This window comes from Pyrgilauda ruficollis, unplaced genomic scaffold, assembly GCF_017590135.1.
Source record: "Pyrgilauda ruficollis isolate IOZ18807 unplaced genomic scaffold, ASM1759013v1 scaffold23, whole genome shotgun sequence".
NCBI lineage: Eukaryota > Metazoa > Chordata > Aves > Passeriformes > Passeridae > Pyrgilauda > Pyrgilauda ruficollis.
The window spans coordinates 11,451,370-11,465,687 of NW_024522539.1; the positions used below are offsets into that span (position 1 = coordinate 11,451,370).

A 14,318-nucleotide genomic window follows, 5' to 3' on the forward strand; every position below is an offset into this window, starting at 1 on the left:
TACCTCTTTTTCCTCTACTGTCTAGCTTAAAGACCAAGACAGCATTCTTTTTTTTTTAATTTTTTTCTTTTAATTCTTTCTTATTTCTGTATACAGAAAGGCTGGCTGGGGAAGAAATTATGAGTTAAATTTTGGCAGATACTTTTTTGTGGTTTTGGCTTGGGTTTGTTGGGAGATTTTTGTTTTATTTTGGTGTTTTAACTTCGAGGAGCTTACCTCAGATGTATGAGGTAGCGTAGTAGCCTTTCTTCAGTCTGGTGGCTGTTTTCTTTATTGACATTTCGCTTGATTTCTCGTCTCACAGGAACAGAAAAAGTTCTTTGCCGTAGGAATGTTTGATGATTAGCTGGCATTTCTCTCAAGTCATAGATCACCACAAACATCTTCACCACAGTTTTGTTAGGGTTAAATAAGGTCTGAAAAGACAAACAGTTCAATACAATACTATTTAGAGATGACAATTTTTTTTAAAAAGAACAACAAATCTAACCCAAACTCAATCTGTCAAAATAGTTATCTATGCACTTTGTTTCTGTGCCATACAGAAATATTTATGTAAAGACATTGTGAAGCCTTTCTGGTTTTCAACACTTCAGCTACCAGCAATTCCCATTTTAATGATATTATAATTATAATGCTAAACACAATCTAATCTGAATGAAACACTAGTATATGACTACTCTTACTTTGCTAATCAGCATCCCCGTTTTTGTTTATTTTTCCAGTCAGCTTTTTGTCTACACTGTTTTCCAGACACAATACACTCGCAGGAAGCACAGTGGTGGGCTCCGCTTTTAAACCTGAAATTATGAATGTGTTATCATGGACTGGGTTCTTAAAATAAAGAGTCAGTTCACTGGTTCTAAGCAATGACTGTGATTTACTTAATGATTTTATTACAAAAGTAAAGGTGGTGTTAAAATATTACAAAAGTAGATGCAATTATTCAATCTTAATTGCTTTAGAAGAATTTCAGGATTTGGACTGTGGCCTAATTACTTCTCCATCACTTTTTCAAAGCCACAGTGTCCCCAAGTATTCCGAATCTCCTGGAACTGGTTGTAAGACTCCTCAGAGCACAGAAGTGTTCAAAGATTGGGAATCTTTTTTGCCCCACACACAGATTTCTACTTTGAATTACAGAGATGCACATTTCCACGGCTAGCTTCATGCTCATCTCCAATAAACTCAACTCTGCATGACTTCCTTGATATTAGTGGTTTCAAGGCACCCTTATGTGCTGAGTACGTACCACTTGTATTGTTCCTGAAGGCGGTACTCGATAACCCCTTTTGCCGAGGGACTCTAAAGTAATTACACCCTACAAAAACAAAACCAATATTTAAGTCACAGAGATAAACAAATCAAAATGTTCTAGTCATGTAATTGCATTTATTTGAAACATAATCAGTAACTTATAAAAACTAAAAATAGAGAAGGCAATGCATTTACGATGCAGTTAAAAAATCAACAGTAGGGGCCTTAAAGACACTTTGGCAGACCATTAAAAGCTGTGCAATAAGAGGTACATTCTCCTGTTGAAACAAGATTCAAGTTTCCACATCTTCTCCACATCAGGGAGCTAGGACAAAACAGAGCTTTCTTTTCAAAGCAGCTGGGAGGTTAAACCAAAAACATTTGTCCCCTCCTTTCCATTTCTATATCATCTACAGTCGCATCAATAATACTCCAAATCTCACAGAACTCATTTTTGCTTTTCAAAGGCAGCAGATGCACTTAATCTTCCATTCTAATCCAAACCTTAGGAAGGATGACATCTGCTTTTGTACCAGCTGTGCCCCCCAGGCGCTGGCCACGCTGGGGGCAGTGCCACACGTCCGGGCACCCCGCAGGGCACCAGCGCCGCACCCCACTGCACCCCGGCTCTTCAAAAACACCAAACAAACGCCCAGAAAAAGACCCCGCAGCAGAGAAACTAGCTGTACAAACAGAAACAATGTTTCTGACGATGGAGGCACTACACAAATGCTGTATTAATCCTGGGAGACTCAGCCATAATAGCATATTTGGAAATAGCATGTGGAAAAGCCTGAAACAATGAAACCCAGCTAGGAAAATAAGCAATGCTACTTTTAACCATTTGAGGAACATGAGAATCCCTTCACCTCCCAGAAAATCACATTAAATAATCTAGAAAGATGAAAGCAAAGGAATAGATACTTTTTGCAGTGGTAAAACATATACAAGTTTAAACTCAAAGCCATTACTTAAACTCTAAGCAATTTTATTTTCTGAATACTCTCCAAAACAGAAGGTCAGAAATGGTAACTGCTATGAATTTAAAATTTAAATCTAAATACTGGGATACTCAGATGTTCATTGCTTGACTTCCCCATTTAAACAAACCCTTTACTGTATATTAGACAGATGCACACATATGAAAATCTCTAAAAATTGGACCTGTCACCTACGTAAAATTAAGGCTCCTTAACAGGCATTCAGAACAAATCCAACCTCTGATTCAATGCCAGCATACAAGACACCATTTTCTTTTTACAGAGGAGCACTTTTAGACACGCAAAGCCCGTGTGGAACAGAATTAGCACCCAGAGACTGAGAACACAAACACTGCATGGCTGCAAACATCAGTAAACCATGCAGCCTGTGAGGGTGCTGAGTGTCACCACAGCCCTGGCAATATCTGCTTCAAAAGAAAGGGCTGAGTAACTTCCAAGTCTAAGGTCTCCATCAGCCCCTTGGCCTGCACCTAAGCCCCTCTGCAGAGTGGTTAGTTGCCCAGAGCAGCTGCTTGTTGGGACAACAAAATGTATCCCGTTAAGTCCAGCTATTGCCTCACTGCTATTTTAAGTTAGATGGATAAAAAGAGATGCTGGGGGTTGATCACTGCAGTGTGAGGGGAGACAAATACATTCAATAGCCCAAGATGAGAACAGCTAAATGGCGGGGCAGAGAAGTAGAAGGAAAATCACTAGTTAGGCAAAGGAAGAGGGACAGGAGAACTCTGTCATAGGCAGTTGAAAATAAGCCAGATCCCTGCAAATCTTTACTTTCTGAACCCTCTACTCACCAAGCTCTTGCTCTTCACCTCCACATATCAGAACTTATTTAAAATAAATCCAACCACACATTTACCATGTAAGGAGAGGGAGCATTGTCATCTGAAACGCTGTAGAATGACACTTCAACTGGCAGAGTCATGTGCGTGGGACAAAAGACTCCACTTGCTCCCACCTCTGCTGTGAAACCCTCCACGACACCGAGCGGGTCCAAGCGGAAATTCAGGACAGATTCCTGAAAAACAAAGCACACACGGCTTAGCTTGGAACACCTCAAATAAAACAAAGCATTACTTCTGTAATAAATTCTGTAATCAGGAAACAAGTGCAAAAGCCCACAGAGAACTTTATTGCAGCAGGATCTATTCTTGATTTTCAACATATACTATCTGAAAAATATAAATTAACCTAGATTCTGTAACCTTCCCCAACAAATGCAACTCTGTATTTCACAAGACAGTACAATATAAGCAGTTGAGGCACTGGCTAATAGCTGCTGTTATTGGATGTGCTATATGAAGTGAAGAGCTGGAGCTTACACTTCAAACACATTCTGTTTAACACACTGATTTAATCCAGCTTTAGTGACATACTAAGTAGACTTTAAGAGTGAAATGTAAATCCTTTTTTCTAGGTAAGTACATTATAAACATGAACAATTACAGGTCATTAAATCTCATTTATGGCAACAGAACATCTTCTAACTTGACCGTAGTGGGAAACAAAGGCTTAAGCAACTCATTGTATTTGATTCTCGGAGACAGAAGATGTCTGGGGATTGAAATAAGTACCTTTATAGCTGGAAATGAAAACAAATTTTATTCAATTCAGTTAGGAACTTTCACGTTCTAATAATGCTGGAATTGTTCACAGTAATATACTTTTAAAAGCAGTACAGAAGAGCATTAAAAATACCACAAGAATTCTAGAGAATATGCAATACCTCAAAGTTTCCCAGAAGGCTCAGACTTGTTACTGGGGGAGCACTAGAACTTAGAAATGGTTTCCCATGGCTGTCTGGATCACCATCTTTGTTTATACATTGTTGTGGGCTATTAAAAAAAGACAGAATAAATATAAAGGATAAACACATTTGCTTTTGTCTTCTGGGTATAAGCAGCTCTAGAAAGAATAATTTACTTAGTGTACTACAAAATGCTGTCCTAAAGAAGTAACAGTTGAACATTTAAAACTTTAGCAGAAGGTTTTCCAGTTAACTGAAAAAATATTTTTACCAGCTTTACATTACAAGGGGTAAAGACAATAAAAATTTATTCTTTAAATAAATTAGCTCCATTTGCAGGAATCAAAATATCGTATTTTCTCTTGTATGTGGGTACTTTTGTCTCATATTCTGAGATATATCTTATATTTCCAACATCAAACTACCATACCAAAAGCTGTTTATGTTACATCTATTAATGTATGAAAGGGCATGATTGGCCCTTTTTAAAAGTCTGGTTCTCTGAACAAGTGAAGACAAAATGCTTAACATGTTCAACACTAAGAACAAAATACAACACAAAAATAACATTGCTTTGAAGGAGAATCAACAATTACTAGCTTTTCTGTCTGAAAACTCAAGTGTATCTGACAGCATACCTACCCCTGCATGGGACAGGATTCATTCTGCCAGCAGCTCTCATTCCATGGCTATGTCCCAGAGCTGTGCTAACCTGGAAACTCCCAGAGCAACTCAGCTGCTAAGCCTTGTATCAAAATAAGGATTCTTTTGAAAGCAGTTTTTGGCTTTGCTAACATGCTTTGATTTTGCATATAAATATATATATATACATTATGCCTCCCGCAAAAATCTCAGTGTTTCTGGTAAATAAAACATACCTTCTTGCAGACAGACATTTCAACAATGATGAATCCAGATCAAAGCACCCAGACTGTGTTTTCCTTTGAGGAACCTCAACAAGGAAAGAAGATGTTAATTTGAAAACTGAACTGCTACCACAGACAATTTTGCCAAGTATGCACAATTTGCCAAGAATTTTCATGACATTACAAAATTACAAAAACAGAGCAGAGAATGTAATTCCTATACATTTTAAACTTAGTGAATAAAGTTCTAGGATTATTAGTGATGAGACTGGAAATTCTGATTAACAGGAAGTATTTCAATAAAGACATTCAGGAAGCTGATGCTCTTTGGACCAGGACAGAATATTACTAATAAACAGGCTGTAACAATATCCATCCAATTTCCCTGAAAATATGACAGCCTTTACAGGCAATAAAGAATAAAGCACATCATGTGTTGACTACAGGACATCACTACTTCAGTAGTTTTAATAGGAACTGCCTGTTTTTTAAAACTCCAAACAACCTACTGAGAACTGCAACACTTCCCCAGTGTCTGCCTTATCACTGCAGCTTTGTTCACTAAGTCATTCCATTACACCTCTGGTTACTGAAGAATATACAGTACAAACTGTTCACAGAAACAAAGGCTTTGGAATAATGGGCAACCAGGTGTTAAAAATGAACACAAAACCTCCTAAAAGATCAAATGTTAACTTACGCTTAAAACACTGATCTTCCAAATGCTTTTTGTGCTCTAAAATAGCACCAAAGCATTGTTTCCATCCATTTCTCAATTTAATGCCACCTTTTGCTAATCTTGATATGATCTCAACAGCCTTTAATATTTTCTTTTCCAAAATTACATTCAGTCTAACTTACATGTTAACTCTCATTTAAGCATTAATTTCCACTCATAAGAGTATTCGCTGCGACACAAAGTAAATACACACCCTTCACCTAGGTATTTTGTCAGATTTTATACCATGCACAGAGATTAGAAGAACAAACAGTCCCTTTCTCACTAAAAGAATTTCAAGAATAACTTACAGGACTGGAAAGCAGAGGCAGTCCAGTTCTGGGATGAAAAGCCTTGGTTGAAGTTCCATCCAGGGATCGAAAATTGTGTTTCCGCCAGGTATTTGTGTGTTTTAGAGGTGGTGCTTTCTGCCAGCAAAACAAATTTACTGAGGTTACCAGTGGGATATTTCAGTGACCTATCATGGTAATGCTCCCTTGCTGAAAGGGAGAAGACTCCTGACCCAGGTGGATCTACATCACACTAGCACAGGATGAAACACTCCGTAGAAATTCCCCTTGACTCCCTCTACAGTTACACAGCCTGCCCCTAACAGATCACATTCCATACTCAGATGGGTGTATTTCTACAAACCAGGATGCCTCACTGCCCAGGGAAACATCATCCATAACTCTGTCACCATGAGGGGAATAGGACAGTTAGTCATTCTCCATGTTAAACTGATGGATTTTAGGGGAGGCACCACTGGCCAAATTACCCCATCACACAGAATCATCTGACAGGTCACCTTGTCAGCTAGGCCATGGCACTAAACTGTTTCTTGAACACCTCCAGGGATGGTGACTCCACCACCTGGGCAATCCATTCCCATGCTTAACCCTTTCCATGAAGAAATTCTTCCTGAGTTACTTCAGGCCAAGACTACAATGGTAACATGCTGCTACCTGCAAGGTCAGGCTGAAACTCCCCTTCATGCTGGCTCTTAGCAGAGAGAGGGTACAAGCTGTGTGACAAAGGGCAGCTAGAGGAATTATTGTCTGTTCCCGTATGGACTTACCTGTACATCTGGGTTCTTCTGCCGCTCACACTTAACCACATTGTCTTCTGCAGGTTTCTTCTGAGAAGTGCTTTGAAAATCAAGGCCTATTGGGTCTTCATTTTCATCATGTGCAGATTTTGTTTTATCTTGTTTGGTTTTGGTTTTGAAACTGTCATGGTCTTTATTTAAATAATTTTCAATACTAACAAGTTGTGTATTTTGCTCATAAATAACTGGTTTTTTGGAGTCTCTGTCTAAACACTTGAGCTCATTTTTGTGCAAAGAGTCAGATATCGGTATCACAGTTGCTTTTTTTGTACCTTCAAGTATTCTGCATTTTTCTATCTGTAAATTATTAAAACTGTCTGTGCCATTGTTCTCACTAACAACTGTTCTTTCTTTAAGTTTATTTGTGCAAATCTGTTCATCAATGCTGCTGGAATTTGAACCCTGTTTAATTCTATTGGTTATCTGGTCTTTCTGTGCATAACCAGAATGTATTTCCAATTTATCTGGAATTTCAGATTTGTTTTCTTTAATACATGATGATGATATGTGAATGCTACTAAATGCATGAGAAGTTTTATTTGAAGTCTGATGAAATGAATTTTGGACAGCTTCACTGGGTTTTGCTAAAACCAATTTTCTTCTTGCTTGGACTTTTAGAGAAGTCTTCAATTCTCCATCAAACCTAGAAGGACTGATAGGGGTATCAGGTGTCTTTGTCCCCGATTTACTGCTGTCTTCTGACAAAGAAAATTTTGATTTAGCAGAAGAAACAGAAGACGGTTCCTTGCCTTTCTTCAGCAAATTTTCATCTTCATATGTACTTCGGAAAATTTTTGACGTGACTGGACTAGCCTCATGCGCTTTGAATGGATGTCCAGCAACATGGGAAGTAGCTGGATCACAATGAATCAAGTGCTGGGCAATCCTTGCTATCACCTCCTGCCGCTCCTGGAGCAGGGAATCAATCAGGGGGTTACCCTCTCCTGCCGACTGACGGCCACAGTGGTTCCCTGGAACACGGGCATTGAGCAGGGTGACCTCTGGCACTGCTCTAGTTTTGCCTTCATCACCATCCTCCTGTATTGCACTGTCTAAGTTGGCAGCAGGAACAGGGGAGCTTTCCTTGCTTTTCCTTGGCAAGTTTTCCTCTTCAAAAGTGCTCCGAAAAGCTTTTGGTGTAGCTGAGATGTTTTCATGTGTGGTGAATGGACGCCCAGCAACAACTGGTGAAGTAGCTGGATCACAGTGAATCAAGTGCTGAGCAATCCTTGCAATGACTTCTTGTCGCTCTTGAAGTAAAGAGCCTATCAAAGGATTGGTTTCTCCTGTGGGCTGATGAGAGCAATGACTATTTGAAACACGGGAATCGACCAGAGAGTAAGATTTAAAAGTTCTGACCGGTGTTTCATGAGACTGTGTCTTATTGTCTGCTGTGGCATTATAGCACTGAACTTTAGACTGCGATGCCCCAAAGTCAGATCCAAGTCCAGTAGATGGATAAAGCTTCAAATTTCTAAAAGATGTAGTAAATTCAGGCATCTTTTTTCCATTAAGTAGGCCTTCAGGTGTCACTGTCCATGTCTGTTTCCCACGAAAACGCAGGGGACTGGAAGTACTGCATTGCTGAGCAGCACCGGGATCGCTGCGCTGATGGAACTTACGCTCTTGCATTTGCTTTTCGTAAAAGCTAAGGTTGGTGTGAATACTACACGTCAAAACTGGGTAGTTGGATTGCCTGGGCAAGGACTGGACGCTGACCCTCAAGGCCACATTGTGAGAAACATTAGGAACAGGAAAGACATGCTCAGTGGGTGTCTGGGAGAACGTCCATTGCAAGTCCACATCTGCAGCGCTCACCCTGAAACAATACCGAAGGGCATTTACAAAAACAGCTGCATGAAAAGTTTTAAATTATCTACTTTCTAACAAATATCTAAGAAAAAGCACTAGAAACATCAGCAACTGCTGTACTTTGCATAGTACACAAATCCTATAGAACCAGGCCAACAAAATGTCACCTTCTAAAAGCAAGCAGGAAACAGGAGAGAAGAATGATTTCAAGACAAGCTACAGCAATCTGCAAACAGCAAGGAGCTTTTTTCCATTGCAGACGTACCTGTACAGGATGTTTCGGGGAACAGCACCATGTGAAACACTCAGCCACGCGCTCAGCTGAGAGAAGAAAACAAAGGAGCGAACAGCCAGTAAAAGGGTCTTCTCTTCTATAAATCGATCTCCACTCCTAAGCATTTAAAGACAGACACATGAGTGTTGGTAAGAATCTTCAGAGATTTATTAGAACTAGAACACTGTCAGATCTTTGGTCAGAAAATAAAATATAGCTAAATCAAGCAAAGCAAAAACTCCTCAAACATTCTGAAGTTTCCAGAGCCTGATTTGTTCTTATACACATGAAAAAGTTTGACATAACAAATGTCACATGTTACCATTTGCAGCCAGGATCATTTCATACTCTGCACTGCACAATGGACACTGCAGAAATTTTGAGTATGACTAAAACGGAAATGCTTCGATTTCACTAGCAAACAGTGGTTTTCCTAGATCAGTCCTCATGGCAAAGAGCCAGCTCAAAAACACTAACTGATTACTTTAAGGACCTAAATATGACAAAATTCTTGCACTTATCAACTAATCCTCATATCCAACTTACTGTCGAGGAACTGGCTCCAAAATCCACCTTTCTAACAGCAATGCATCTTGTTTGATTGCAGGATCATTTAAATCATTCCCCTCTGTGGTGGGCCCTTCATCACTATAGCAACAGTCTGGAAGTAGCATCACTTCTACCATGATTGGAATATTGTTCTTCCACAGAAGCATAACCTCAGATCTGGTTCGCCTGGCCTGACGACACTGAGGGAAAGCAAAATGTCAACACACATTAGCCATAAAAATATTAGCCAGATTTAAATGCTATTTAAAAGCACATTCCAAAACACTAGAGAAGGGTAAAGGTCAAATTCTGTTTGGTTTCACCAAATCAGAAATAAGATTCCAGAGACATTAAATGAAAAAATAATTAACACCTCCTTTACAGTCGCCATTTGAGCAACTTTCTTTAGGAAATTTAAAAAGCTTGTAAAAATGCATTTCCCCAGCCACTGCACTTTGCTACCTTGTAGTTATCTCTCCACAAGGCACCCTCTTGGGTAGACAGACTCAAGCAGTATCTTTATAAATTCTGTATCTTGGAGCAGGCTAATTTCTGCATTAATATAACTTAAATTCCCACAGTACTTAAGAACTTTTACTTGAGAGATGGGATGCTCCAACCTTACTCCCAAACAGCCTGGCTAGATTTGATGTGCTTGTGTTTTTTGTATCACTAACTTTTCCAGAACACCTGGAAAAGCAAAAAGTTAGGCAAGCCAGCCTACATTTTCTCAAAAGAAACCCCAGACCAAGAATACTAAGTATAGTGCTTGTCATTTGCATAATAAAGATTCAAACAGGCACTGCATTCAGGTAGTGTGCAGAACTTCATGTTCAAGAATAAAAGGCTTAATGATCTCTCATTTTAAGGACAGATCTATTATTAGCAGGATACTGAATTACACACTCATTTAAATGAAGGACTGCCAGAAAGCCATTGTTACTCATGCTGAACTGTGAATCCACTGTGGGGCTCTTGGCTGACTTTAACCACAGGAGCAAGGATCTGTGACATGAAATGGGTACCACCACCATACCTGAGCCAGTTTGTCGCTGCATTCATGCTTAGTTGTTGGTGGCTGACTGGACTGTGCTGGTGGGCAGTGAAAGCCCTCTGTCCTGCCCTTGATCGAGTGCTCTGGTGTCCGGCCCTCAGTGATCAGCAGGGCCAAGGAGACCAGGAACTCCTCAGCTTCATACTCAAAGTATTCATCCAAAGTATCTGCCATTGCAAAAAGACAAAAATTAATTTGTTATACATTTGCTGTATAACAACTGTTGGCTGACCCTGCAGTTTGTTTCAATTACACTTGAAATGAGAGTGGGCTATCAGAAATGGATCTTTGTGTCAGACTGGCTGCATTCCCCATAAAAGCGATGACTCCCCACTCCAGCACCACAAAACAACTTTCCTTATCTCGTAATGTTGTCACTACAAACAAAGAACTTTGTTTTTCTACAGCTTTTCTAGAAGACAAAAGGTTTCCTGGGCTCTTGTGGGAGAAGTCTAATGACAGTATGACTTGGCATTGTTATTATCATCTGACAGATGGAATAAGAAGCCACAATATATCATAAAGTAGATTAAAAATTGAAGAAGAAGAAGAAAAAGAAATATTTATTTCTATTATGGAAAAAGTGGGACACAATGTTCTTTAAGATTATTATTGCAAGTCCCTCCTGTTGAGAGCAAGGCTTACTTCAGAGGTCCATTTTTAGTTACCACTAACACATAGGAAATGTTCTGAAGAAACATACAGACCATTCATTGTTTTGTACCACGGTCAGTCTAAACTTGTGCAAAGAATGAAAATTCAACAAGTCTCTGTAGACAAAGCAGCAGCTGGCATTGCTCTCCATGAAGAGGCCTGGCACACTCAGTTCCTGCAGAGCTGAGGCACCATTTTATGGTGTTTTATAGAGCACCCTTCTCCTCCTCCTCCCTCATCACGAGGATGTCACCCATCATTCAAACAGATTTAAGTACAACTAGATCATGTCGTTCCCCTCACTGCTTCAAAACACTTCAAGTTTCAAAATTATTTAATTACTGAAGAGGTTACAGAAAACTCTCTTTTCCATGAAAGCTAAAATACATTCCCTTCAAAGTCTATTTTAAGAGCAGCAAAGAAAAGCGGGTGGAGGCAGGGCTGCCAGCAGTTCTTTACCTTTATTTTGATGCTTTAGGGGAACAAAAGCACCTGACATCTTCACAATTTTAGCTTAAATGTCCTATGTCATCCACCAAAACTGCCACAGGGAGAGAGTTAATTTCTATTCACGTTTCAATTATCATGCATAAAATACCTTTCAGAAGCCTTTTCTGTCTTGGTCTCCTAATAGCAGAGCATTTGGCAAACACTGCAGGCAGACTTGAGAGATGCATACAAGAATGGATGCATGAAACAAAAGCTCCAATTAAACGTGCAATTATCTGCATATGCAAATCATGAAGTGTGTAAAACTAGCTTTTGCATGTACATATTTGCCTAGCCCAGGCTTGTACACCATGGACCCCAGGGCTTACAGACTATTTGAAGGGATCTACACAAGGTAAGTAAGAGAAGTCAGCCCACTGCTGAAAAAGAGCCAGAGAACAGATGAATTACCCTGGAGGACTCCATATGGCATGTGAACAATACATTAATTCACCTGGCATAAGTTAAAATGGTCATTCACCTGATGGATGGCAAAAAATGTCTAATAAAGGGTGCATGAAAGATTAAAGGAATGGTAAATAACAGAGAAGACAAGCCTCTTAGGTAGCGATATGAGTCACCTACAAAATTAGGGACCTGCACTTTTTTTCCAGCTGGAAGTCTGGTAAACAATAGGCAAGTCATACTTGGGAATAGGAAAATGGAATTTGGGAAGATTCTGAAAAGGATTTGGATATACAACACACAAAAAAAATAATTGCAGCATTATCTTGCTGCTAAGTTCATCTTTGTATGTCCAAAGGCCATGTTAATTTCAAGAAAATCACAGCAGGAAGGATCACTACTGGAGTATTTCGCCTACTCTGACACAGAAGTTCAAATATCTAGAACGTGTTCAACGGGAATGAAGTTAATTTAAGCAAGAATTGTCTCATGCTTAGCAGACTAAACAAAACTAATTCACCCCTACAAAAATCTGCAAGAAGAATTGGTTTTAGTTAAAATACGTAAAAACACATATGATCTTTAGGAAAAACTGTAAAGAGAGTGTGATCAAAATTAGCATAGCAAAATGTGATATAGCACAGTAAAATGTGATACCTGAAAATTTACACTAGAGAATTTTAAGTGGCAAGTACCAGTAAAACAGACATGCCCTAATTATCATTAGCAGCTTACCAGATGAAGCAGTAGACTTTCTATTATTTAGCTCTCTTTTTAAGAAGCTAACCCATATGTTATTAAAATCTTTTGGACTTGACACAAATTAATGGACAAATCCTATGGCCTGAGTGCTTCTGCTGAGCAGTTAGATTTAGGTAAAAAAAACCCCACCCCTTTTTTGCATTAAAGAGTCTCTGATACCAAAGCTTACATTGCATACCTAAAGTGCTCAGTGCCCTCACAGAGCTGTCACAGGTCACTACAAGGCATGGACAGTTTAAAATGTTCAGATGAAAGACCCAGTGAACAGAAAATAAGCAAGATCTAGTGAATAAAGCCAGGTACATATTCTGAAACAATCAGCACTCAAGAATCAGATTACATACACAATATTGATTTATGTAAACAGATAAAGCTCACTTCCAAGTTCAATTTACAAATACTGCCTGTGTTCCTGTATCATAACTATCATTTCAGACGCCAGTTTCTTGCCTTAAGAATGGAAGAGAAGGCCCAACTAGCTAAAGAGACATATTTATATAGTTATATTGGCTGCAGTTACAAAAACACCACATTGCTTCAAAATAAAAATGACATCACTAAAAAGCCCCTGTTGAACCAGGAAATGCTGCAGCATTATAAAGACAGGGCCAGTACTTTAAAATTATGTCAGCAAGGTAATCAACCAGTTATTTGATCTGGACTTAAAAAGAAAAAAAAAAATTAAAGCACAAACAGCAAGAGTTATCAAGAAATATATTTTTTTTCCTACAAAGTTCATGAAGCATAATATCTTTCTGTAGCTCCACTAGATTTATATATAATTAGCAACTTCTAAGAGTTTTCAAAGAAAAAGACCCTATAACCATTGAGAGGCCTGGTAATTGTTCCTATACAACAGACACAGATGATGCAAGTTGATGCAATTGAGGACAAGGGTGGAATGACATTTATAGAAACAGCAAACTCAGTGTTTAGTTAAAAAAAGTCTTACTGTGTGTGTGCTGTAACTGTTTGGTTTTGTGTATGAATCAGCCCTAGGACACATCATATATTGTGTATAGAATAACCTCAATCCTATAACCTGACTATACAACTATGGCTATTGTTCTGCTTCATTTCTAGCACTGCAACATGCTAAGTATATAGCATAAAATAGGCATCTCTGCACTGTCTGGGGTTTATTCTCCTTAAAATAGAAAAAAATCCAGTTATTTGACACAAGGAAGTAAGAATTAAAGTAATAAGGTACTACAGCCCTCTAACCAATACATTGAAATTAAAGGTTATTGACCAGGTGGGCACAAGAGATAGCAGCAGGTGTCAGACCACTCTAGAAGGAAGAGAGAGAAATTTAAATTTAGACTGAAGGTACTGTGCTTAGTGCGAAGCATACAATACTGGAGAGGGGAATATACAATACTGGAACTTTGTTTTCCTTTGCCTCCTGCACATATCAACCTCAATAAAGACTGATTTTCTACACCTTCTCAAAAAACAGAAAATCCCATTTAACCAGAAATGTCAGAGTCTTCAAATCCTTGTCCTCCTCCCTCCACTACACACAGGTGCATGAGCACTGGAATACAGAACAAAAACCCACAATCCACCCCCCAAAACTAAAATTGGCTCACATCCTGAAACACCAATTAAGGTTAGTTATGTGG

The 14,318-nt window shown here is 39.0% G+C and overlaps 1 protein-coding gene across 3 annotated transcripts in view; it reads right to left on the minus strand.

The window, feature by feature from the left end:
• FAM214A (family with sequence similarity 214 member A) overlaps positions 1-14,318 on the minus strand; it is a 46,166-nt gene that overhangs the window by 5,799 nt on the left and 26,049 nt on the right. For all 3 annotated transcript variants that reach the window (XM_041469157.1, XM_041469158.1, XM_041469156.1), the window contains 10 exons: positions 10,366-10,550; positions 9,327-9,529; positions 8,772-8,897; positions 6,665-8,513; positions 5,898-6,014; positions 4,881-4,954; positions 3,982-4,090; positions 3,115-3,273; positions 1,253-1,321; positions 217-416 (listed from right to left, as the gene is read on the minus strand). In XM_041469157.1, the coding sequence (XP_041325091.1) occupies positions 217-416; positions 1,253-1,321; positions 3,115-3,273; positions 3,982-4,090; positions 4,881-4,954; positions 5,898-6,014; positions 6,665-8,513; positions 8,772-8,897; positions 9,327-9,529; positions 10,366-10,550 (3,091 nt within the window). The remainder of the gene's footprint in view (positions 1-216; positions 417-1,252; positions 1,322-3,114; positions 3,274-3,981; positions 4,091-4,880; positions 4,955-5,897; positions 6,015-6,664; positions 8,514-8,771; positions 8,898-9,326; positions 9,530-10,365; positions 10,551-14,318) is intronic.